The sequence below is a fragment of the Lontra canadensis genome, unplaced genomic scaffold (genome assembly GCF_010015895.1).
Source record: "Lontra canadensis isolate GAN:19392208 unplaced genomic scaffold, GSC_riverotter_1.0 scaffold41, whole genome shotgun sequence".
Classification (NCBI taxonomy): domain Eukaryota; kingdom Metazoa; phylum Chordata; class Mammalia; order Carnivora; family Mustelidae; genus Lontra; species Lontra canadensis.
In genome coordinates, this window is record NW_022631035.1 from 6,584,578 (window position 1) to 6,610,497 (window position 25,920).

The following is a 25,920-nucleotide window of genomic DNA, read 5'->3' on the forward strand; positions in this document are numbered from 1 at the left end:
CCACACAGAACACAGCAGGTAAGAGCAACCTAATGGGCCAGCCTGGGAAAACTGGGGGACCCCAGGACCCCTTGCCGGAGTTTTCCTACCTTGAAGCCAAGAGGCTTACTTAGCTGGGCAATTTCTGAGCCCTGACTTCCAGAGGGGACCACCATCCCACCCCCATTCGGGTAATTAGGCTTTCTATGGTTTGAGCCTCCCAAGGTCTCTGAGCTCTCATGGGAGGGGGCCGAGGCAGGTGTGAAGGCTGGTGGGACAGGGATTGAATGGACCTTGTCGGGCCCACCTTTCCTGGGCACAGTGTAGAGAAGAGCCCCTTTCCCCCAGGTGTTCAGGTATCTGTGTAACCAGCCAGAGGGAGATGGGGTGTTGGGGAGGGAGGAGGATGGCGTTGGGTTGCCTCTTAATCAGTCATGGCCGCTCCACATTCCATACAAGGTCTCATTTCCAACAGAACCATCAAGACCCACATGGCATTTTATTGTTACACTGCCAAGTAACAAAACCAGATTCCCTCCTCTGCCCCAGCCACAGTATGTGCGAAGTGACTGTCCGCTCCTTCCCCAGCCATCCAGGATGCCTTCCTTGCTCCAGCTCTGGGCCCAGGGGCCCCATCCCACAAACAGCTCCCTTACCCCTCCCATCTCCAAGGCTGAGTCCGGCCACAGGTCTCTATGGGGTTTTGGCAACAGGGTTCTATCCAGAGCTGGGAGGCCAGGAAGTCCCGTCATTCTGGCCATGCCTCCTGAGTTCGCCTCCCGTCCCCAGTGGCACCGAAAGCATGGAGGTGCTGGGCAGACACCCTCATAATTCCCGGTTCTCAGGATCCCCAGCCTTCTGAGTTCCTGAGCTCCTGCTCTCAGGAGCAGGGGACCCCCATCTACCCAGCCGCCATCTCCCATTTTCGGCTCCACCCCATCCAGTCTTGGGGGCAGGAGGGCTGTTCCATACCCCTCAGGTATGCCGGAAACATCCGTCTTTGCCCTGGGTGCTTGTGCCGAGAGCCAGGCGGGGGCCCCGGGCAGCCCGTCGGGAAATGCCAGCTGTGTTGGAGGGAACAGTGAGGAGTGAGGAGTCCCCAGGACCTGCGACAGGGGAAGGGCAGGGGCAGGGGTTTAGAAATTCCTTATTCCCTCTCTGGTCACCCAGTGGCCTTGAACTCCCTAGGGGCACGACCCCAAGATGCCAGTCCCACAAATATTCTGTGAGAACATGGTTTCCAGCAATGGGTGGCCCTCAGTGCAGGGAGCTCAACATGCCTCCTCCCTGGGCTGGCCAAGGCCGCCGCCTTTCCCATTTCCTCCCTTGCTGGTACTGACCTGTGCTCTGGCTTGGAGGGAGTTTGACCTTGGCCAAAGGCAGCATGACCTTCCCCGGATGCCGTATACCAGGTGCTGGGTGTCCGCACGCTGGCACCCTATGGTCCGAGATGCTCTCTGTGGGACGGGACCCCAGGAGGTGTGTCTTGGAGCGGGAGAGCTGTGTTGGTTGGAGAACAGGGAGGTGAGTCAGAGCTGTATGGTGTTGCTACAGGGGTCTGCCCTATATGCCAGCCCCCTTTACCCCCTATTCCAGCCTGGGAGACAGAGGCATGGAGGGTGGTGCAGGAGCCCCCAGGCCCCCATCCACAACGAAAGGATGCAGACACCCCATCCCTTGTCTTTTGTCTCACCCCTTGCCCCGTGACCTCAAAGGACCGGGACCGCCGCTTCCTCCTCTTGGCCTCTAGTGACTCCTCCCGTTTCTTGCCCGGGCTTTTCTTCTGGCCACGCATCCAGGGCCCGGTGCCATCGCCACTGTGCCCGACTGCCTGGGATGGGGCCTCGCCTGTGCTGCTTGACAGGTTGTCCTCACTGGCAGCGTGCTGCAGCGTGGGGCTGGGCGGCCGCTTGCAGGCCAGAGGGCCAGGCGGCTGCGACTCAGCCTCGCTGGGCAAGTGTGGGGACAGGCTCCTGCGCTCCCCGGCAGGTGCCAGCAGGTGGCGCCCCTCGGGGCCCAAAGCCCGAGAGCGCCGCCGAGCAGCCTTCACGGAGATGTACTTGGTACTGGTCAGGATCTCCTTCCTCTCTGGAACACGACAGAAGGAGCACCCAACCTGAGCTCCAGGCCACATAATCTCCTGCCTCCCACACCCCTTCTCCTGCCAAGGCAGGACATGAGCAGATCCAGAGGGCCTGGGTCCTAACTCCGGCACTCCCACTTGCTATTCAAGAGACTTGGGGCACGTTTCGGACCCTTACCTTCATCTGTGAATGTGGGGTAGCGAAACTAACCCCACAGGGCTGCTGTGAGGATTAATCGAGAAAATGGGCTTAGGGGGTAGGGATCCTGCCTGTATTTGCTCTTAGAATTATTGCTGGGTGGGAAGAGGGGGGCAGGATCCTAACTGTCACGTACGCCCCATTCTGACTTCTGATTGTGCCCTCAGTGCTCCCTGTGTCCTTGAGCAGGAGGTTAATCCCCTCTGGGCACGGGAGCCTCTTTCCAGACTGGGTCGCACCTAAGGCAGGTGGGCTGGATGACCCAAACTGTTTAGATGATGCCGCGCTCACACTGACAGGGCTGGCAGGGGGCACACCTTTGCAGGACAAGGGGATCTCTGACAGATTCTCACTGCTGTCGGGGGAAGAGTTGATACGGCTGCTCGGGCTGACCAGGCTGTCCTGAGTGGGGGCCTACGGGGGAGGTGGTTGAGAAGAGAAAGGTCTTAGACCCAGCAGGGACCCCTTGTCTTCTTCAGCAGAGACAGCGGATCCTCAGGGGTGAGGGTCATTTTGAGATCCTCCATCCCAACCCTTGGGTGTGTACCCTGTGTCCCCTCCACAACCCCCCCCCAGTTGTGGAACCTGGGGGTCAGGGGTGCTCAGTACTCACCTCCTGGGTCACCAGACCACCGATCTGGATGGGGGGCGGGGTGGGCACAGAGGAGCTCTTCACCTGCCAGGCCCGGGGACTGGCTTTGAACACGCGGTTGGCTTCACTGAGGTTGGCAGAGGAGGGTGGGTGGCTATTGAGCTGGCTGGTCCCACTGAGGTCCCGGCTCCACCCCAGGGGAGAGCTATTTGTGTGAAGGGAGAACCCAGGCGTCCTGGCTCCAGACTTGTGCCACCACCTCCCTTTCTCGTTCCTGCCCCATCTTCCCCAGGGAACCTGAGTCTGGGTTGGCATCCCTGGGATACGGCCCAGCAGGTGGCGGCTCAGGCTGGCAGTCACTGGCCTCACCTGTCTGTCCCAAGCGGTGGGAGGATGCCGGTCTGCAGGCGCTGAACCTCAGAACTGAGAGTCTTCACACTCTCTGGGTCAGACTCCGGTGTCAGCGCGGTTCCTGCCGGGGTAATTTTGGGCAAGGAACTGTCCTGGGGAGGGAAGGGGGTGAGGGGAGGGCGGTCAGAAGACTTGGTTCTGGACCGGACCAGGTCACAGCACGGGATGACAGGCACACCAGGTGACCAGGGCTGTAACCTGGCTTAGGAGTTTGGAGAGAGCAGTGGGCTTGCGCTCGGCTCACGGGGGATAAACTGTGGTCTGCTAGGCATCCCCAGTGGGACTGCTGGATGGCCTGGTCTCCTGGGAGGGCATCTGGGACCATTTAGGATAGCTCAGAGAGCCAACCCTGACCTTCAGACTCTGGGTAAGGACCAGTGCCAGACAAGAATGCCCTGGGACGGGCACCTTACTCGGGCAAGGCAAAGCTTCGGGTGGGATAAGAAGGAAGAGGAGCTAACTCCTTAGGGTGCCCTCCAGCCTGGTCCCATCCCCAACCCAGCTACCCGCAGGTTTTTGCCTGGGGCATCAGTCCCCCCATCAGTACAGGCGCTCCTGCCCAGGCCCAGGCTTGCCCACACTCCCACCTGCAGGGCCCTGGAGGCCACCCGGTCCATGATGGTGGCCCGCTCCAGGCCGCCCTCCTCCAGCTCCCGGAGGTACACCTCGTACAGCTCCTCCAGGTGCTGCGGGACGGCCAGGTTGTAGTCTGCCGGGGCAGGGGCAGGGCTCAGGGCGTGCCCTGGGAGGCTCCGCGGGTGGAGGGGGTCCCCGGGGTCTCGGACGCACAGGGCCTACCCTCGATGATCTGCCGCTGGCCTTGGATGATCTCGTCGCAGAGGCTGCGGTGCTGCTCCAGGCGGCGCACGGCCTCGCGGCGGTGGCGGAGCGCGCCGTCCCGGAGCAGCGCGTGCGACTGCATTTCCGTGTTCTCCACCTCGAGCTCGTGCACGCGGCATAGCAGGCTGAGCACCTCGCGCTGCTCCTCGGAGCCGATGCGCCGCGGCAGCGTCTCCTCCAGGCGCCGGCCGCGCAGGCGCAGCTCCCGGCAGCGCTGCTCAAGCGCCAGCTGTGGGCGGCTGGGGCTCAGCACCAGGCCAGGGGTGGGTCCTGCACCCCCCCAACCCATCCTCCTGGCCGTCCGCGCCCTTCCAGCCCCCGAGCTCCCTCCGGGCTGAAGCCCCGTTCTGGGGCTAACCCTCGAAACTGTGTCTTGGGCCTTGAAACCAGAGGCTGCTCCCAAGTGACCCCTCCGTGCCCACCTTCTTTGCCACCCTGGCCACAGCCTGCCCCTGCAATCAGCTCTGTGGGTATCCGCCCCACTCCAGCCCATTTGATGCCCTCAGGGCTCATCACCGCGCCCTGAAGCCCTGGTCTGGGTTTACGCTCCAGAGCAGGACAAGACCCCTGATCTGGAAAGCCCTAATTAAAATACTGACCACCATTATTTGAATCCTTGGTATGCAAAAGGCATTGATTTAATGTCCCCAACAACTCCACGAAGAACCACACCACGACTACTCCCATTTCAGAGATAAGTAAGCGAACCACAAAGAGGGAATTGGGCGAGGTCACAGAAGATCTGAGGCCTGAGCTCCCAGGGCTGAACCCTCCCACACCACACCCCCAGCCCCTTCTGAAACTGCCCCCCTGCCCCCAGCCCCAGGCACCTTCTGCTTCCGCAGCTGCTTCTGCTCCCCGACCAGGGCGGCAATGCTCTCCCGGGCTGAGGCCACCTCTGGGGGCTCCAGGGTGTCCGGCTGGTCATCGCCCGTGTCGGAGTCCTTCTCGCTGTCATCCTTGGTGTAGGATTCCTTCCGCTGCTCCTCCCGCCATTTGAGCACCCTGCGGGACTTCTCGTGCTCCCAGCTGCCGTGAGCCCACCCCAGGGAGACGGGGAGTCAGACCACAGGGGCACAGTGTGCGGCTACAGCTCCCAAACCCTCTGTCCAGGTCCGGGGTGGGACCTGGACGGCACCGGGGCAGGGGCTGCTTACCCGGCAATAGTGAGCAGGTGGCGGGAGGTGTCGATCTGGACCTCCATGGCGTGATTCTCCAGCTCCAGCAGGCGTCTCCGCACATCCATCTGCTCCTGGAAAGCGCTGAGAAGCTGCTCCCGCAGCTGTCCCATCTTGGCCTGCTCACCCTGCCCACTGTGCAGTTGGACCTCGGCTGCCCAGAGGATGGGGGCAGAGGCAATCAGCGGAGGAGGAAGGGTCAGGCCAGGCAAATCTGAGCCTCCATGGGGCCCTCCCTCATCCCTGTCTTCCCAAACCACCCCAAAGATCTCCTAGGTTACTACTTCCTCCCACACCTTACTTCCACACTGAGTCTTCTGGGTGTGGTCCACAGGTGATCCCCAGGTCCTCTGTATGACCTGGGCATCCACTAGCCCTTACAGAACCTTTATGCCAACTATAAAAGGTGACCCTTAGACACTTTACTGCCATCTGTGGGAAAACCATCTATAACAAATACACAAATCTACAAGAGAATGGTACCCGTTCCAGTGAAGCTGGGCACAGCCTCACGGCCCTGAGAGTGCCCCCCGCCCCACAGCTAAGTGCTCACATGTCTCTCACTCGTGTGATCTCACCGACTCTTAGTTAACGTTAAGTCTCTGAAACAGAGACCACCGTTGTATACGACGCTTGAAAAAAAGAAGGTTCAGAGCGGTTGAATGATTAACCCAAGGCTACTGGCCCAGAAAAAGCCAGAGTCTGGATTTGAACCCGGCACCACCTGACCCCCGAGCAATTTGAGACAGGCGGGGAGGGCTGCCTGAGATGGGCCCCCAGGAGCACGGACCCACGCACACACCTTGGATGTGGCGGATGTCACCCGGCTCCGGCCGGCCCTGGGCATGGCCCCGCCCACCCTGCTCATCGATCTTGCACTTGAGCCTCTGGATCTCGCCCCGCAGGTCCGCGATGATGCTGGTGTACTGGGCGATGTGGTAGGAGACGTTGAGCAGGTTCTGCTTCACCTGTGGGGAGCACAGCGCGGGGGCAGAGCAGGTAGAGTCGCCCCAGAGGCTGGGGCCAGCCGCAGGGTCTTCTTTCTCCTTCTGCCCCTAGTCTTCCTAGATGACAGCCCCTAAACCTGTCGCACTCCATGCCTCTGCCGGACCCATACTTTTAACATGCTGCTGCTTCTGCTCTTCAACCTTCAGTGGCTCCCTACTGCTCAGGAGAAGTGTTCTCATTCCTTCACCTGGGCCCACCACTATCTCAAATTTCATTTTTTAAAAAAGATTTTATGTATTTTAGAGATAGAGAGAGAGTGCATGAGCGAGGGGAGGACCCCAGGGAGAGCGGGAGAGAATCTCAAGTAGACTCCACGCTGAGCAGGGAGCCCAGGGCAGGGCTCGATCCCACAACCCATGAGATCAGGACCTGAGCTGAAATCAAGAGTCGGATGCTTAACTGACTGAGCCACCCAGGCGCCCCTCTCCATTTTCATTTCATCACTGCTCCACCAGGAGCATTCTGCTCTGGTTGAGGAACTGTCCTGTCGTCCCCACCTGTATCAGATACCATCTCCTTCCTGCTCTTGAAACCTCTACGCTTATTGCTACCCCCTCCTTCTAGAGTGTCCTTCCCATCTTTCAGAGTCCCACTGTCCCACAGTCACACTGACAGTCCCCAGAGAGCTCCACCAGGTCCCACCAGCCCTCCCCCACTTCCCCATTTCCTCGCTGCCTCAGCACCTACTGTTGGCATCACTTGCCAGACTATTAACAATATTCTGAACTGTCAGTATTCAAGGACATGTCTCCTGCTCCCATGAAGTTCTTGGAGGGCTGGAATAACACACAAAGCCCCGGGGACAGTGGCTGGCAAAGTGCAGTGTTGCGGGAGGGTTCCTCAGTTCTATCTGGCGAGCGTCTGTTCCCACCCTTGCACGCACGCGGGTCAAGAGAAGCTTCCTACATCAGGTGACGGGGACTCTAACGCCTTTGCCCGAAGGGGACAACATGGGCTCGGAAGCCAGCCAGGGCCACTTCTGGTCTCAGTGTCCATCTGGGAAGTCACTTCACGTCCTTCAGTCTCACTTCCCTAAACCGCGAGATGGGAGCGTGGGGAGTCTGGCCTCGCTCAAAGAGCGAAGGAGTTGGGAAGGGCCCGGGGCGACATGGGTCTGGGGATGGAGGCCAGGGCCACAGTGGCCGGCTCCAGAGAGAGTGGAGTGTGGGATGGCAGGGATCCCTCCAGGGACTTCAGTCTCAGCCCAGGAAAGGACCTCACCCTGGTCTTGATGTTCTTGGCCCGGCCGGCATAGGTCAGGGTATTCCGGGACTCCTCAAAGGCGCTGCTGGCGGGGCTGATGTGGGCGATCATCACGGTGCGGCTGTTCCCGCCCAGGGAGTCCTGACGGTGGGGAGGGCGGGCTGCAGTCAGCCAGCGACCACCTCCCTGGCACCCTGCCGCCCCTGCCAGGCTGTGCTCTCTCGCTCCCTCTGTCACACGCACACTCACAGACACATTCACTCTGGTGCTGGTGTCGAGCATCACACGGACTCCCCTGGGTCCAGATATCCCCCCTCCTTCTGTTACTTCTTCCCACTTGTGGTTTCTTTTCCAAATTTCCATTTCAATATTTCAAGTATCTGATCCCGGTCAGGGCCTCCCGGCTTTCCCTTTTCCTCCTCTCATACCAGAGAACGAGGAAAGGCAGCCGCCGTGGTGGCTGGGAACCAGGGTGGGAAGGTGCCCTATGGGCTCCCCCTTGTCCCATCCCCTCTGGCATCTCAAGTAACCCCCCGACTCCCCATTTCTGAAAGCTGATGGCACTGCTGTTAGGGCTGCAGTGAGGGATGGGGGAACGGGGACCACTGTATGACGGATGAATGTGGCCTGTGGCCACCCCTTCCCTTGTTCCACTGGATGCAGGGAAGGGGAGTGGGGAGAAAGCCTCGGCCCCCATGATTAGCAACAGAGTGACTTGAATTCCTTTTGCTCTTAAAAACGGCAGCATTTGCGCCACCGTCCCCCCCACCCCCCAGCTTATGGGCACACTAATGGCGGCCAGCTGAGGGTGGGCTCGGGTGACACTGCACTTATCCTGGACCACAGACTCTGCCTTCCAGCACCTACTGCCGTGGGCCCTTGGGAAGTTTGCTCATAAATGGAAACAGTGTTCCCCCCATGCCTGGGGTTGCTTCAGGAAGAAAGGAGCTAGTTGGGTGAGGCCCAGCCAGGGGTGGACCGCAAATGGCAGACACTGTGAGCCCTGAGGCTGATGTCCACCGGAACCCCAAATCCAGGTGGCTCTTAGTTCCCTCAGCCCTGCAGCCCCAGGGCAGGGGGTGTCAGGTGCAGCGCCTTTCCCTCCCTGTTGCCCACTCTGGCTGGGCTCACCAAGTAAAATACGGGTTACTCAGTTAAATCTGAATGTCAGATATACAATGAAAGATTTTTTTTTTTTTAAGTATAAGGATGTCCCAAATGTTGCATGGGACATACTTACACTAAAACAAATTTTGTTGTTTATCTGAAATTCTGATGTAGCTGGGTGGTCTGTACGTGTTTTTAAAGATTTTATTTATCTATTTGAGAGAGAGGGAAGGAGGGAGAGAGCACGAGCGGCGTTGGGGGGGAGGGACCGAGGGAGAGGGAGAAGCAGGCCCCCCACTGAGCAGGGAGCCCCATGCAGGGCTCGATCCCAGGACCCCGAGGTCATGGGCTGACCCGACTGAGCCACCCAGGCGCCCCTGGTGGCCTGTCTTTTGATCTGCCCCATCTGACAGCCCCCCTCAGGGGTGCGGGGCCCGGCGGCCTGGGGCTACCTTCAGCAGCCGGGTGAGCTTGCTGTCGCGGTAGTTGATGTACTTGTTGCTGCTCTTGTCGCTCAGCGCGTTGATGCAGTTGCCCAGGGCCAGCAGGGAGCGGTTGATGTGGGCGCCCTCCTTCATGCGCTGCCCGCGGTTCTGCGTCTGGGGGTGGGGGGGGAGCGGTGGCAGAAGCGGCCTTGTGGGGCAGGGCACAGGCTTGACCACCGCCCTGGGCCCCGAGCCCTTCCCCCTCCCTCCGGGCTCTGAAACGTGGGGGTGACCCAGGGCCGAGGCTCGTCCTCCTCCCGGGGTCATCCAGGGCATTCGAGAAGGTGAGAGCGCCAGAAGGCGTCTGAAGAGAGTGACGGACTGCTTCTGAGGAGGGCTGAGAGCCTGGCCCTTGTCTCCCTCAGGGGCTGGCCCCACGGCGCCAAGAATGACGTGGAAGGAGGTTGAGGCCTCCCAGGCAGCTGAAAGCTGGCGTGAGCACGGGCATGTGGCTCCACAGCGTGCCCTGGGCTCCAGGGGAAGGAGGGAAGTGCGTGTGTGTGTGTGTCTGTGTGTGTGAGAATATGTGAGAAGTGTTCGGGGTGCGGGGGAAGAGAGAAAGAATGTGAGGGAAAGAATATGAGGAAAGTGTGTGTGTGTGTGAGAGAGAGAGAACGTGAGGCAATGAGTGTGGTGCGTGTGTGGAAGAAAGAATGTGTGCGTGAGTGAGTGTGTAGGGAGAAGGGTGTGGGAGCGCACTAGCGTGCACGTGTGAGTGTGCTGGGCTCCTCTCATTCCCTTGGGCCTGCAGGGACACTGGCAAGGGTGAGGAGGCTCTGCTCAGAGCTGCCTGGGCCTGGGCCTCCAAAGCTGGGGCCTCGGGGGACACCCCTCTCCCTGGCTGCTCCACTATGTCCCTCCAAGAAGCCCTCAGGCCCTCCCAGGGGAGAAGGGGGTGCTTCTTGAACACCCCCCGCCCCACTGAATCCCAGTCTCAGGCTCGAACATGAAACCCTGTTAATTCTCTCTGGCCACTGGCCTGTCCCCTGGATTTGTTAGCAGTGACATCACCTGGCTTCATCAATTGGGGGACCGTGAAACCTCCCAATTGGCCTGAAGGAGGGGGACCTGGGCCTACACACTGGGGCCGAGACCGTAGAGTCAGGGGAGCAGGTCTCAGTGTTGGGGACAAATGCTCTGAGAGATGGTGATGGGCTTTCCTCTCTCCTCGATGGGGTAGGCAGGGCCTCCCCGAGTCAGGGGGCATCTGTGTCCCCCATCCCAGCTCCTCATCTGGGCCCATTCACTCTCACCTCCTGGCCCTCCTCCAGGGCAGCCCGTCTCCTTCCCAGAGAAACACTCCTCACCCCACGCCCTTTCCCACAGAGAGCTGGGATACCCCACCCCCTCTTCCCGTCATGCTCCTCTGGGACACTCCTCAGTCCCTGACCGAGGGGGGCCCCCTCATCCCCACCCTGCCGAGGATGGCCTCCCCCGTGATCTCCTGCGGACGCGGGGAGGTCAGCATCCCTGCGCTCTCCCCAGCCCCCAGAAACCGTTCTCCCCAGTGCTGGGGGAGCTGACCTCACCTGGGAGGCGCGCTCAGAGCCAGCCAGGTCGATCATGAACAGGCGGCCCTGCCGCACCTCCTGCAGGATGTCCTTGACCCGGCTGCGCTGGCGCACGGCCACCTGGAGCACAGCGTGGGAGCGGGAGGACGTCCGGTTGGCAGCCGTGGGCTCCTGGGTCCTCTGCCGGTTGCCCTTCATCAGCAGCTGCATGATCTGGGTGGGGGGGGGGGGAAGGATGCCTCTCTTGGGGATCCATGGGGTTGCCCCCACATCCCACATCTTGGAGGTTGGGAAGGGGCCCGGGTGGAGTGAGGGGCAGTCTGGAGGCCAGTTGCCTCATTCGTCCCCCCGAGGTGAGTGCAGCCAGGGGCACGGAGGCAGGTGAGAGCCCCCTGCTTGGATACGGGACTCTCTGTGTCTGTCCCAGCTCTAGCCCCAGCCGAGCGGGCAGCGGCTCCCTGCCTGCCGTCCTCTGTCCCCTCCTGCCCCACAGGGGTGAGTGGTCCTCTCCACTGCCCCGATGGCTGTGCAAGACTTGCCTCTTTGGCGTTGATGGTGGAGACCTCGGTGATTCCAGCCACCTGGATCACCCCTTTGGAGTCCTCCCTCAGCTCTAGGTACCCCAGGGCAGGGTTCAGCAGGTCCCGGATCATCTCATTGTAGATCTGATGGTGCCAGTGGGGGAGGGGCAGGGGACAGGTGTGACGGGGAGATTAAGGGCAGGAGGTCCAGACAGGGACCAGATTCCCCATCCCTCCCAGGCAAGACGGGGACAGGAGCTCCCACATTCTGAGCTCCAGCCTGGGAGCTCCAGAATCCTCTCAGGGAAACTCTGGTTAAGGAGAAAGACCCCCTCCTTTCTATTGGGTGGGGGTAATGGGGCTTCAGCATCCACAGGGAAACACTGGGCTGCCAGAACTTGGGATACAGAAAGCTTCAGAGCCAAGTGGGATCCCTTTGCAGGAGGGCTGGGCACTGGGCAGAAGATAGGGACCTGACGGATGGCCAGCCCTGCTTGTTGCTAGGCAACCCTTAGGCTACACCACCCCCCACAAGTGCATCTTGCGGGCTGAGTCAATGCCGCGCTGGCTGCAGTAGTGCGGCTAGCGGCAACGCCTCACTGCCCTTCCTGAGCTGTCACCCAGGAGATTATCAGCTCCCGCACGGCGCGGGGGCAGCCAGGAGCCGGGTGGCATGCAGCCCAATGGCTCTTCTGCCTCTGCACGCTCCTACTGCCAATGCCTCCTCGCTGCCTGGTGGGAGCACTCCCACGGGGTGGGCGCTGGGGGCTGAGGCTGGGGATCAAAGGCTGGCAGGTTCAGGCCTGTGCACGCATGCAGGTCTTACCTGTACCCATGCCCACAGAGTGCCTGGAGGTGGCGGGGCAGGGCAGACACAGCTTTCAGGAAGGGGCCCTTGAGGATAGCTAGGTGCTGAGCCGTTTGGGAGGGTGGCCGAGGTCTTTGCTCAAGGTCAAGTGTACTTTGAAGTGTGGCAAAATAGGCAGGGCTTGGCTTTCGAGGTCTGGGGTCCTGAGTTTGAATCCCTGCCCCCTCACTTACTGTGTGATGTTGACCTAGTGTAACCTCTCTGAGCCTCAGTTTTTGCAGAGTGGGACCAACAACGTGTGTGCGGCTGTCCCAGGGGCTTCTTGCCTACGCTGCGGTCAGGGGAGGCTCACCTCCAGGTAGGACATGGACACCTCATACTCCATGTCGTTGCTGGTCTCCTCAATGGCACGGAAGAGGTCATTGAGGGTCCGAACGTAGATGCCAGGCTCATGGTCTGTGCCCAGCATGGTGTAGGTTTTCCCACAGCCTGGGGCAGAACACGGTGGGGGGTGAGCAGGGTGGGAGCGAGAATCGTGGCTTTGCTGGACAGGAGCTCCTGGCACACCTAGGTCTGGCCTCAAGGTTGTGTACCTCCCAAATGGCCAAGGAAGGAGGGGGCAGGGAGGATGGCTTTTTTGGCTGGTGATGGGGCCTCTGGGGCCAGAGGACCCTGCGGGCGTTGGGATCAGATACACGCTTGATTCTGGCCTCAGCTGGGGCCAGAGCAGTTCTCTGATGGAGGGTCAGGGGCCTGTTGCTCCAGGGGGACAAATGGGGCATACCGTCCCATCCCACGGTCTTGGCCCCTCCCTCACCTGTGGGGCCATAAGCAAAGACAGTGGCATTGTAGCCGGAGATGACACCGTCGATGAGGCTCTTGGTAGTGGCCTGATAGACCGTCTCCTGCCAGGAAGAGCACACCCGTCAGGGGCCTCGGGTACATGTGGGGCGGAGCACACATGCCCACGGGCCGTCCTGGCCCCCAGCATAAGCGGCTTCTGTTTCTGGGGCTCTCAGCCCGAGGAGTAGGGGCAAGGAATGGGGGCTGGGGGTCTCTGCTTTCGCCCCATGGGGGACACCAGCCTGAAAAGAGCTCAGGACACCTGAGACACCTGCCCCCACAACTGGCTCCCAGCCCCCCACCCCGAGGATGCATCGCATCTGCTCCTAGGAGCATCCCCCAGATGGGGAAGACAGGGGTCCCTGGGAGGGTGTCAGCTTCCCCAAGACTCCTCCCCACACCAGATGGGCTTCACGCGCCCTCCTCTAGCTCCCATGGGGGCCAGCCTGGGGGTGTGCCACACGGATAGCGTCTGCCCACTGTCTCGGGTGTGCCCGTGCAAGAGGCTGGGTGTAAGCCATAGAGGCACATTTGCATGCATGAGGATGTGGTAGAGGGGAAAGCCAGCGAGCTCATGGTGGAAGAAGGGCTGAGGGTCAGTGGCAGGGTCCCCTGAGGGCTCTCTCCTCAGGGTGGGGGTCAAAGGTTGGAGAGGGGCTCCTGCATGTCCCTAGGGCCAGGCCCTCCCCCACCTGGGTGGCAGTGAAGTCAAAGGCCACGTCAAACAGGTAGGACTTCTCTCGGGAACGGTGTGCCCGCAGGACATCATCGGGGTCCTCCATCGGGTCCATGAGAACCACCATCTGCAAAAGTCCCCGAGGGGGGGCGTCTGGCAGTCATCAGGGGGCCAGAGGCCCACACCGATGTCAACTCTGGCCTCAGCTCTCCTCACCCAGGACATGGGGCAAGCTAAGCAGCCGCAGGCCCCTGAGCCCCAGGCCCAGCCCTGCCCCGTCAGCTCCGCTGGGGTGTCTGATCTGGGGCTTGGCTCTGGACACCCCACAGGGAAGCCTCCCTATCGACTGACAATGCCCTACAGGAGCCGAGAGTGCCATGGCACCCCAGGCCACATGGGACCCAGACTTGGGGGGGAGGGCCCTCCCTCTAAAGGCAACACCATGCCCTGTGCACCTCTACCAGAGGGGCAGGAACAGTACCAATGGCTTGCATTTATGACGCATTTACTGTGTGTCAGGACCTGCTGTAAGCACTTTCGACACATGGACTCACTTAACCCCCCACTCCAAGGCAAGGTGGTAAGGCCCATAATTGTTCCCACTTGACAGGTGAGGAGATCGAGGCCCAAAGAAGTCACTTGTTCGAGCTCACATACCAGCAAGCAGGGGAACTGGGACTGAAAACCTGGGATCTGGGTTCAAAGTCTGTAGCCCCTGGTCTGCCTCACCCCCGCACCCCAGCCTCCGCCAGTGGGTAGACCCAGGGGTGGAGCAGAGACACTGACTGCGGGCTGGCAGGGGCGAGGAAAGTGGGCTGGGCTGACTTATCAAGGCCCCTGCAGCCTTGAGCCTGAGCTGTGGATGGAAGGAGGGGCCAGGGGTTGGAAGGTAGGATGACGGAACAGGTTGGCCATCCTGGGCTCCCCTCCCTGCGGGGTGGGGGCCTCTGGCTCCGTGTGCTTGTGTGTGGGGCTTCCCTAGGCTCTTCCTGTGCTCCAAGGATGATCAAGGGACCCATTTTCCAGAACAAACTCGAAGCCTGCTCCACGTCCAGCTCCATTCTGCCCCTCCCTTGGCCCGGGGGTCCTGGGTGTGCTGAGCCTGGTCCCGGACTGAGGGAAGGTGCAGAGGAAGGAGGCTGGGCCTTGGCTTGAGGTTCTTGGCCTGGGGAAATTGTGGGGAGAGACAGTGCCCAGATGGGTGAAAACGCCAGAAGGTGTTCAAAGATGTGTGGGAGGGCTGGAGTCGGGGGGATTTAGGACAGGGTGGGAGAGCTAAGTCAGGGCAAGGTACGCCTGACCATTGTACTCTTGTTAGCAGAGTGGCCTTGTGTGACCCCTTTAACCTGCTTGGGCCTGGGTCTCCTCCTCCGCCAGATGGGACAGGAGTATTATCTGCCCACAGGGCTATGAAGAGCCCGTGAGATAACGTGTGTGGTGTGTGTGGGCACAACACCGGGCATATATTAAATGCCCAAAGGTCTTCATTCACAGGGAAGTGAGGAGGAACAGCGGCGGTGATGCGGGTGACGGGCCACCCCACCCCCACGGAGGAGGGGGCCACCAGGATGCCACAGGCTCTGCGCCTGCCCAAGTCCCCTCGGGAGATGAGCCTCCAGGTCGGGTCCCTGTCCTCCGCCCCAGCCGTCCCATCGGGATGCCCCCCGAGAGGCAGCTCTGTGTTTGGGAGCACCTGGGCCCATGCTGGACAGCGAGGGCAAATCAAGTCTCTGCTGTGTTCCTGGGCCGGACGGTGGTCGCAGCCAGCATGATGGCCTCATGGTGCCCTCCACTCCCAGTGGGAGCGCAGAGGGTAAGGACAGAGGGAGTGGGTGTCTTCACACCCAGCCCCTCCTCCAGGGGAGGAGAGGGGATCCTCCTCCAAGATCCTTGATAATGATAGCTCATCTTCACGGAGCCCTTTCACAGGAATTCATTATCCCCAGATGGGAACACCGAGGCCCAAAGTCACATAGCTAAGAAACAGGGGGGCCGTGCGGGGTGGGTGTGGCAGTAGGAGGGTGTACCCCCACCCAAGTGTGGTGTCAGCACCCACTGTGTGCATTGTCCCTACCTAATCCAACTCTGGAGATGAGATGCTGACCAAAGAAGCAAACGGAGTCCTAGCAGAGGGTCAGGCATTGAGGAGGATGTGCTGTCCCAGCGCCACCCCAGGTGGCACAGATAGCGACTGAGCTCCCTTCCTGGGCCAGCAGGGGAGCTGGGGTCAGGGACAGCCCTGTAAAGGGCTTGAGAACAGACAAGGCATGAGGGGCAGTCAGCCTGAGGGACAGAGGGGACTGATGGACGGCGAGGCAGCAGGAGGCCAGCCTGGAGCCCAGCCCGGCTCTGTGGGGGTGGGAGATCCACAGTGGATCCCTCTGGATGCACCCCTTTCGAGCAAGAGGCACACCCCTGGGCAGGGTCCCAGCTTGGGACTCCCACGGACTCCTCTTGGCACTTGGTGAGTGCCGATGTCTAGCCCCCTCCTTCATGACTTGGATGCGTGCAGTAGGTACACACTCATGCTCGCTGCATGTAGAGCGGCCCAAGACCCTCGGGGTCCCAGCAGAGCCCACTCCGGGGAGTCTCATAGAAAAGGGAAGAGAGAAGGGAGGCCTGGCCCAGGAGGCCTGGCCCCAGGAGTTTCACCTGGAAGTGTCGTCCAACCTGGTAATTTCAGGTAAACCTGTTAGGGGGCACGGCTCCAGACGGCTTGGTAGGGGCTTTGTGCAGGGAAAGAATAAGGCCACCCACTGGGCCCCCTCACCGCTTGCCAGAGGCTGGGTGGCCCCCGTGAGCTGAGTGCAGGGCATCTAGGCCTGCCGCTGTCAGCTGGGGTGCCCACCTGTCCCTGCCACTGCCTCAGGGCTGCAGTCCCAGTGCCTCCTCCAGGATCCAGTTCCTGTCTCTGGCCCTAAAGCCAGCAGCATAAGCCCTGATTAAGTTTCAGACCCCAACGAAGATAACGCTGCCTCCGAGTCCCCTGGCACGGGTCCCGGTGGGATGCAACAGGAGCCCGACCAGCCGATCCAGCTCTCACCCCTCGGGCGCCAGCGCTCCTGCTCACGCGGGCAGGGCTGGCAGTTGGGGGGGCCCCCTCTGGGGACCTTGGGTACAGGGGAGGGTGAGCAGCACACACCAATGCTCATCACCCCGGATCACCTTCAAACAACCTCCACGCACTGCCAAGTTCACGGCACCCTGGACATTGGGCTCCTTTGATATCCAGGCTCCTGAATCAGTACACTGTCCGCACAGCTGCCGTGACCCCTCTTAAAGAGGTCTTTGTCTGGGTCTCCATCTGCCTGGGTCCCCAGCCCACGCCCCACCTCCCGAGCATCACCCCCATCCCTGTCCACTCTGCCATACAATGAGGGCCTTGTGCCCCTCGGCCAGGTGAACTGGAGCTGAGCCAGGGAGGGTTGGGTGAAGGGGGCTCTGGACTACCACCCCAGAGAGCAGCAGAGGGCGTGCAGGGCAGGGGAAGCTTCTAGGTACGAGCCAGTAAGCGAGGCCCAGGGAGAGAGAAAGTGAGATGAGGTTTCCCCACATCTGACTAGGCAGGAAGCAGTCAGAAGCGATGGTACAACTACAGGAAGGCTTTCTGGAGGAGGTGGTGCCAGCACCAAGTCTTAAAGGATCAGCAGGGGTTGGCAGAGACATGTGAGGGGAGGGGAGCATTCTAGAGAAAAGTGTGAGCAAGGCTGTGGGGTGAGAGGCAGGCTGTGGGCAGCAGTTCTCAGCTCAGAATCTCCGGGGAGGGGGCGGTTCTTGTGAAAATGCAGGGTTGGGAGGAGAGCTCAGGGACTTTCCCTCCTGTTCTCACTCCCGGAATCTCTAGAGCACGGGCCCAAGATGGCCATGGGGCGAGCCGTCTGGGCCCCCTCTGTGAGCACATGCTGTCCCCGGCCCCTGTGTAGCCTCCAACGCACCCCTAAATGTCATCCTGGCTGGTGCCCCGCGTGCGCCCGGGGAATGTTTCCGAATAAAGCTGCCTTTGGGGGAGCTCTGTGTGTACCAGGCGCCGTGCTAAGTGCTTTGCACACATTTTCCCCAGACACTCCAAGATCCCTCCACTGTAATGAGAATCACACCATTAATGTCCCAAAACTGCACAGCCAAGCAGAGAGCTGGCCAGACTGAGAGCTCTCTGCTCCCAGAACCCAGGCTCCTGACACCCAGGCTGCCACCCCTGCCTTCCGAGCGGATGAGCGAACCAAAAGCAGACTGGCTGAGCCAATGTGCACCTGGTATGGGGTGAACCGTGTCCTCCCCAAATTCAAATGTTGAGGTCCTAACCCCCAGAACCTCAGAGCGTGACTTTATTTGGAGGCAGGGTCATTGCTGAGATACCGAAGTTAAGACGAGGTCACACTGGAGTGGCGTCGGCCCTAAATCCGGGATGACCCAGGTGTCCTTCTGGAAAGGTGAAGTGTGGATACAGACACACATCAAAGGAAGAGGACCTGAAGAGCCATAGGGCCCAGAGAACCAACTGCAAGCCAAGGAGAGGTGCCTGGACAGACCCTTCCCTCGGGACCCTCAGAAGGAGCTGACCCTCCGGACTTCTGGCCTCCAGGATGGTGGAAAAATCGATGTCTGTGGTTAAAGTCGCCTAGTCTGTGGTCAGCCTGGCAAACCCTACAATACTCAAGGCAGGCGCACCTGCTGGGGGTGGGGGGCTTGTCGGCACCTGAGGGGGCAGGGCCTCGGGCGGCCCCTCCCTCAGCCCCCAGGTGGTGGACTCAGCACAGGGGTGGGGGGGGGCTCTCTTTCACAGTCCCAGCATCATAAATGTTCACGTCCCCGCATGCTGGCCACCTGCTCCTGGGAGGCTTCAGCAGGGACTGGGGGAGGGGATCCAGTGGGGACTGGATCGCACCCTATACACAGGGGCCTCCCCAGGCTGGCGGGCGGGCAGGGGGCAGGGCCGGGACCAGGGAAGGTGGGCTCTGCCCCCCAAGGGCCAGGCCTCCTGACTCAGCAGAGGCCCCCACCGGCCTCCCTCCCAGACCAGCTCTTCATTCAGTGCAGATTTTGACGTTTCCATAGTTCCAGACTTTAAGCCTGGAAACCCGAGATCTGAGATCCGAGATCCAGAGGGAAGTAGGGGGCCTCAGGCGGGGGAGGGCATCTGTAAACTCTATGCCCCTGACGGACAGGCTCCTCCCCAGCATCTCCTAGGTGAGAAATACCCCGAACAAAGCCTAACCGTTCTTCCTGCTACACACCGCCGCCGTGTAAGCTGCTGGCGCTCTGATCAGCTTTGCACTTTCCACTGGCTTCTTCCTGGCTTGCAAAGATCGAGACCTTTGAGGCCAGGGTGGCTCAGTCTTGGCACTACTGGCACTCTGGGCTGGATCACTGTGAGGGGACCTGTCCCGAGCGCTGCAGGCGGCTTAGCAGCGTCACCGGCCATCGGAGGCCAGTGACACGCCTCCCTCCCAGGTGTGGCATTGCCAGATGCCCTCTGGAGGACAAAATCGCCCCCAGTTGACACCCTCCGACCCAGATCATTCCTCCTGGAGCCTCCAGGGCTGGCAAGGAAGATCTCCAAGGAAAGGGGTACCCCAAGTTGGGTTTAGGGTCAACAATGCTGTGTGACCTTGAGGAAACTGCATCCCCTCTCTGGGCCCCACATTCTTCCCAGTTGGAAGTCAGGGAGGGCCAACAGGGCCGTTGCCTTGAAGAAAGAAATCGTACCAACCCTGCCAGCCTACTCAGGAAGCCCCAGCGGAGAATGAGCATCTGGGAAGGCCCAGGTCTCAGAAATTCCATCTCCGGTCCAGGGAGCCTGCAGGCAGCCCCTTTATCCTCAGGATGGAAATGAGGCAGAGCCCGACGAAAGCCTGACTCCAGGTGGGTGTCACCCCTGTGAGGCAGCTTCCGGATTTTTGTTCGCTTTTCCTTTAAGAAGGAGAATTTGTTGCCAGTCATATCTCTAGCTGTAAATGTGCCCGCCCACGAGTGCTCAAGAATTGGAGACTCTGATCCCAAGAAAGGTGTCCCCTTCAGGCTAGCTGGAAAGGACCAGATGGGAGCCTGCTGAGCTCATAAAGCCACCAAGGCCCCAGTGGGCTGCTTAGCACAGAGCTGCACCTGGCCAGGCCCCCACAGGAGTCCAGGACTCCGAGGGCCCTGAGGCCCAGCAGGAGGGGAGGCATGGCCTCGAGGATGCAGATGGGGCTGCGTCTCTGCAGACACCTTCATCGGAGACCCCCAAGGAGTGTGGGAGAGGCCGACTCCCAGGCACCACGCAGATTCACCGAACGTGCATCTCTGGGAGAAGTGGGGCCACACAGATCCGCCTTTTGAACTAGAACCTGCCTCGCACTCACCCAGTCACGAGGTTTGGGGATCCTTACGTTTGACAGTCTTATTCACAGTAGCCAAGAAGTAGGGACCCCCCCCCTTGAAAACATGCTGCTCAGTGACCGAAGCCAGACATGAAGGACCATGGAGTGCGAAATTCCCTTTATAGGAAGTATCCAGAATGGGAGGATCCATAGAGAAAGTAGATGAGTGGTTGACCAGGGCAGGGAGGGGCGGGGGGGGGGGTGCTAGGGAAGGGCTGGGTGGGGGGCGGCCCACGGTAGGGAGCCCTCGGATCCCTTCCCTGTCACTTCCTGCCAGGCTCAGCTCTTCAGGGACGATGGGCTTGCCGAGAAGCCTCCAGAGGGTGGGTGCGTGGGGAAGCGAGGTGAAGGTGGGCTGCCCCCCACCACCCCCCCGGAGTACACATGTCTGACACTCAGCAACTGTCACCCTATGCTTTCTTTCTCTTTCATGGGAGCTGTGTGTGTGGCTGGGTTTCTCCCTCTCACTAGCTCCAGTAAGCCTCTCCCAACAGCCCTTGGGCGGGGTTCTTCTTACCCTGTCTTCTGGTGAGAACAAAGAGGCTGGAGGTCTGCCAGGGCCTGGGGACCCCAGGCACAGCTCCTCAAACAGGACCCCAGGAGCCCAGGGGCGACAGTGGGACTTGGAGCAGACGATGGCTAACTATGGGATTATGCATGTTGTCAGGTGACTTAAATCCTGTAGGTAAACAGCCTGGAAAGCTGGGAGGAGGGTCAGCAGGCTGTGGGCCGGGTTGGGGGCGGGGAGTGGGAGGGTGGAGTGGAGCTGCTTCTACCCGGGAACTTCTAGACCCCCTCCCCCCGCAGCCTCTCGGCCTGCACCTGCCCTCCCTTTGTGGTCATGGATGGCATCCCCGAGGGGTCTGGCGTCAGGTGCAGTCCCACCTCAGGTGCCGGCAACAGACTTCCCAGAACACCCAGGTGGGGCGGTGACCATCTCACCCCCTGACTCAGGAGACAGGAAGCAGGAGGTGGGCCGAGTGTCACTCTCCTCTAGGCTCGAAGCCATCCTGTACCTCAGTACTTAAATAAACTAACATCTATTAAGCCCCTACTATATGCTAGGCACTTGGAAGCACTGGGCCTACATTAGCCTCCAAAAACTGCCAAACAAGGTCTTCTGATTTGGGTCCTGGATTGAGAGGGGGGCTTCAGACCACAAGCCCGCCAAGGCACCCAGACCACCCCCTTTATCAGCCTGCACCCTCACTCCAGGCCACCCAGAATCCAGGCACACCGGCCTCTGTTCCTGGGGAACACTTTGCCTTTCTCACCCCCAGGCCTGCGACGGTGCCAGCAGGGGAAAAGTAACCCACCCAACAGAGACAAGAGGCAGAGCCCAAAGCCAGAGGCCAGAAGAAGCAGGGTTGGGAGGCTTTCTGTGGCACTGAGCCACCCCGGCCACGATGGTCACAAGAAAGGGAGCGAAGGAAAGAAGTACGGACAGAGCAACTCTTCGTTCCAAGCCCGTGTCTGCTTTAGAAGATGCCGATCGCTGTGAGGCCACTTGGGCCCTCCTGCGTCTGTCCCAGGAAGAGACTCCAAGGCCGTGGTGTCCTGGGACACTCCCCAAGTCACCGCGCTGGCCCGCCAGGCTCCAGACCTCAGGAGGAAGGAGCAGCGCTAACCCACCAGCTGGCCCGTCAGCGAGGCTAACTGAGCCTGTATCCCCCACCTCCATCAGGGCCGGGGGTGCACACCAGGAGGGCCAGGTTTGCAGACAAACCAGGGGGGGTCGCTGGCGAAGGACAGAGGTCTAGGGGTGGCAGACGGGTCAGAATGGGATTCGAGGGAAGGGGGTTGTCCGTTCTGCTTCTTGGGCTCCTGTGTCTCACCTCCTACTGGCGAGGGCCTTCTCTGTCAGCTGACAGATGGGGGCTGTTAGGAGGTTCCCAGCCTGCCAACTGCTGTGGCTGCTCCAAAAATGTGGGCCAGAACAGCCATCTTTGAACCCACTGGGGACAGAAGGCACTCGAGGCCACAAGCCCAGCACTGTCCCACAGGCTATGCTGGTAGCCCTGAGCCCACGCCGCTCAGACCACCCCCCCTGCCGCTCTCAGTGGACAAAGAAGCAGCCCTGTTAGGACTGCCCAGTCCAGAACCTTCTCAGAGACACAGCTGGGCCAGATCAGCCCAGACCCTCCCTCTCCACTTGTAGGGACAGAAAGGAGCCACTGTTTGGCATGTGTGGGCACATAGTGGGCTGTACCCCAGACCAGAGCGTTTCTATCAACATCGGTTAATACCTCTCAGCCCCCGCACCGGCCGGGAGCCAGGAGCAGCAGAGGAAGAGAGCCGTCATTGTCCCCGCCCTGAGGACCTGATATTCTTGGGGACAAACTGGACAGATGGGGAGTGGCTCTTGCCTGGAAGGTTTCTGGCTCATCAGGCTGGCCCCTCTTGTCGGCCAACCCAGCGGCTCAGGGGAGCATTCAGTCACTAGTTGATGATGTCCAGTTACAACTATGAAACTCCAACTGTGTGCCAAGCACTGGGGAAGCACTGAGCACACATGAGCCAGCAAAGACCCTCTTGAGAGGGCATTACGGTTGCCATCCCCGCTTACGGACAAGGCGGCTGAGGCTCCAAGAAGCAACCTGCCCAAGGCCACCCAGATGGCGATGGCACAACCCACCCTGTGTGATGTCAGGTGTGTTTGCCCCTATTCCTGCCCAGCCTACCCGGACAGCTAGGGTCCTCTCAGTCACCCCTGGCTTTCTCTGAGGTCTCTGAGGAAGGCTCCCCCTTCCTGAGAGTGAATAGAGGAGGGGCGCCCGGACAGCTCAGTCAGTTATGAGTCCGATTCTTGGTTCAGCTCAGATCATGATCTCGGGGTCCTGGGACTGAGCCTCACGTGGGCTCCCTGCTCAGCGCAGGGTCTGCTTGTCCCTCTCCCTCTCTTTCTCTCTCTCTCTTCTTCTCAAATAAAAGAATCTCAAAAAATAAAAAAAAAAGAGAAAGTGGGAGGCTGACCCCAGTAGGCTCTGTGGTGCCCAGGAGAGCTGAGGGAAGAGGCTGGAGGAGGCACCTGTCCCTCAGGGAGCCCAGAGGCAGGTGGGCGGTCTGCCTCCAGCCCCAGACCTGGGCCCAGCAGGTGCTCCCGCGTGCCCTTCACTGCATGGGGCAATGCCCCTGGACTTCTCGGACTCGCCGGCATACCTTGCCGTCCTGATGAGCCCCGACACTCCGGAGAAGCTAACAGCAGCAGCCACCGAGCCATCCCCACCCCTGTGCCCGCCCCTACCCCAGCACCTGTGTCCTCACTGCCGACCAAGACAGTCACCCTGGCCATGGTCCAAGGGTGTGCAGTCTGGCCCCTGCCATGTCCTCCACCTCACCTCACACCTCTTGGCCCTCTCACTCCAGCTGGATCCACCCAGGCCTCTTCTGTCACCCTTTGCCTTTGCACCTGCCAGGCCCTCTGGTTGAAGGGTCTCTCTCCGTCAGCCCCCAAAGTACCCGTCTCCTCTCTTGCTTTACCTCAAGCGCCACCTCCTAAGGGAGCCCTCCCTGACTGGTGCTGACTCAACCCCCCTCAGCGCCACACGTTTCTCTGCAGCCCTTGCTGGGGTTAATGCTTTGATTAGTGCTTTGTCTCCTTGTGCGGCCCAGAAGGTACCGGAGGCGAGGGCAGGGTCTCTTCTGCTCACTGTGGTCTCCAGATCCATGCGCTGGCTCCGTGTGCTGGGGCCACTTGGTACGTATTTGCCCCCTGCACAGAGGGGGCGGGATTCGCCCTGCCCACCACATCACAGTGACACTAGGACCAACAGAGCAAACGGATACCCTAAGACTTTACAAAACACCAGCAGTCTTTGCAAAATCTGAACCGGAGGTAGGCTCTAGCTCTAGACCTCGGAGATATGCGCTCCGTGGGCAGCAGACATGCTCCATGCGTAGTTGACCTGCTAAGTGGGGCACATCCTGTCACAGGCACATGGAAGGTATGTGGCATTTTAAGGGCTGGACTGGAGAGCTCAGGGCCCACCCGTGCAAGGGAAGCTTTCCGCTCTCCTTGGATCAGTCTGGGAAGGCTTCTGGGAAGAAGAACCCTGGCTTCCTTGACAATGTCATCAGTGACACAACCAAGAGCTCGGTGGGTGGAGGGAGGGTGATGCTGCAAGCCACAGGGACCCTTCCTGCCCCCACCCGGTAAGCAGATGCCCACCCTGCCACGTGTGAGCACAGCTCTGTGGCTCCTGTGGCTCCCGGCCACAGCCCTGTGTACCTGCTCGTCCACTTTATGGGCTATGAGGGTGGCTCCTTCCTCCAGCTCTGCCACGCTGATGGGCCGGACCCGGAGTGCCACCTAGGAGGGAAGGCCAGACCCCTGAGATTAGAAGACAAGGGCCAGGATGGCCAAACAGAAGCACGAGAGGACCCCAGGATTCCCCTGAGCAAGGCTCCTGGGTTCTCCCCTGTGTGACATCCCAGGCATCCTTGGTCTTAAGGAAAACTCAGCGGTTCAAGGCCACCGCCCTGGTGGAGGGGAGCAGGTCCACGGCATACAGGCTCCCTCTGAGTGTATGAATTTCCCCAAGGAGCCGGGCCTCCGGGAGAGTCCCAGGGGAGAGAGTGGTCTGCTTCTCCAGCCTGCATCAGTCACACGCCCCAATTATGCACTTGCTGCTCCCCAGGGCTTTGAACCTGGAGACTTGGCACTGGAACAGCCCGTGTGTGCATCTGTGAATGATGCACGGCTCCTGAAGCTGCGGGCCTGGCTGGAGGCAGGACGGGGCTGCACCTTGACTTCCTAAACAACCCTTGACTGCATTCCTACCCGGCACAGGTATTGGAGAGGTGCTCCCGCCTCTCTCCATTCTCCAGCTGGTAAGAGCTGGTGGGTCTTCGTCCTGGGCATAGGTCTCCCCAAAGAACAAGGGGGTGCATTTCTTTTGCAGACCAAGGGGAAATGCCTGCTGAAAGTATGGGCATCACTGATGGACCCTCATGCCGGGTAAGAACATCGCTCTCTGAGGGACCTCTGCGGACTGTCAGATCATCTTTACCGGCCTCCTGGGCCCAGCCCCACAGGTGGGAGAGCGAGGACCTGCCATCCCTGTCCTGTGCCGGGACAAGCATGGAGCCCAGTGTGGGGCTTGAACTCACAACCGTGAGATCGAGACAAAGGGCTGAGATGCAGAGTAGATCCTTCAGTGACTGAGCCACACAGGCGTCCCCAGGGGTCTGTCTTCAGCCTCTACTTGCCCCAGAGGCCCCCAATCACACCCCCTCATCTGTCCCAGCCCCCAGAGCTCAGGGAGGGGCTGCATCTTGGTTGCTTCCAACACTTCTCTGGAATAACGGACAGCATCTGGGTTGAAACCCAGTAACCAGCTGTTCCCAACCCCATGCCAGCAACTCTGGCTCCCTGGGCTCCTGTCTGCCCATCTGTGATTCCCAATCCCTTTAAACTCCCGACCCCACAGCGCCAGGGTAGCTCTGGCTCAGGGAGCTCTGGCTCGCCCTGCCCCCTGGCTTTTCTAGATCAGAGAGCAGTCTCACCCCAGAGACCCATCTACACAAGCTTTAGGGGTGGGAGGGGGTCCCCTGGTGGGAAGGTGTAAGGGGGGAGTGAGGTTGAAGCTAGGCTGACTTTTCAGGGCTCAGCAGGATGGCCAGGATAAGTTCCTTCTTGACATCCAGGACTTGGGGAAAGTTGCTCCGGACAGCCCCATCCCTGACCTTAGCCCGGGTGAGGGGACAGGACAGCTGTGACCGTGGCCAACTCAGAGGCTGGGTCTCTGGGGTCGGGGGTTGCTATGAATGGGGGCAGGGAGGAGGTTGTCGGGGTCTCACCATGAGCTGCTGGTCCTTGGAGTCCCCGCTGTCCTTCATGCTTGCAGCGGATGGAGGGGCTCAGGCCGCGACAACGGGCATGGCCGAGCCGCACCCCCACGGCCGCCGTGGGGTCCCTCGCAGCCTTCCTGCGCCGCCGCCGCTGCCGCCGCGCTGCCTGACAACCCGAAACCAACAACGCGCCCCGGCCAAGGGCGCTGACCGGGAGGCGGGGCAAGGGGAGGGCCCCGACGGCGCCTCCCGCCTCGGCGCCCCCGCCCCTCGCGCGCTGTAGGCGAGAGTCGGCGGCCTCTGCCGGGGAGGCGCCCGAGCTTTCCG

The 25,920-nt window shown here is 60.6% G+C and overlaps 1 protein-coding gene across 1 annotated transcript; it reads right to left on the reverse strand.

Annotated features, from left to right (window-relative positions):
* Nucleotides 1–874: 874 nt before the first annotated feature.
* Nucleotides 875–25,641, reverse strand: KIF19 (kinesin family member 19). Its single transcript, XM_032870706.1, has 20 exons — nucleotides 25,603–25,641; nucleotides 24,032–24,112; nucleotides 13,461–13,571; nucleotides 12,743–12,830; nucleotides 12,278–12,414; nucleotides 11,136–11,261; nucleotides 10,615–10,809; nucleotides 9,053–9,199; nucleotides 7,512–7,634; nucleotides 6,085–6,250; nucleotides 5,262–5,436; nucleotides 4,935–5,133; nucleotides 4,063–4,333; nucleotides 3,852–3,973; nucleotides 3,223–3,356; nucleotides 2,875–2,980; nucleotides 2,579–2,675; nucleotides 1,673–2,067; nucleotides 1,320–1,479; nucleotides 875–1,085 (listed from the first exon to the last, which is right to left on the reverse strand). The coding sequence occupies exons 1-20, from the start codon at nucleotides 25,639–25,641 to the stop codon at nucleotides 955–957; spliced, it is 3,003 nt and encodes a 1,000-aa protein (XP_032726597.1). The 3' UTR covers nucleotides 875–954.
* Between the last annotated feature and the right edge of the window lie 279 nt (nucleotides 25,642–25,920).

Excerpts from the sequence above, each read along its gene's own strand:
- KIF19 (XM_032870706.1), bottom strand. The coding sequence starts at position 25,641 with ATGAAGGACAGCGGGGACTCCAAGGACCAGCAGCTCATG. Across the intron at positions 7,635-9,052 it reads AGCTCACCCGGCTGCTGAAG|GACTCCCTGGGCGGGAACAG; the intron begins GTAGCCCCAGGC and ends CCCCACCGTCAG. Across the intron at positions 1,086-1,319 it reads CCCTCCAAGCCAGAGCACAG|GTCCTGGGGACTCCTCACTC; the intron begins GTCAGTACCAGC and ends CCCCTGTCGCAG.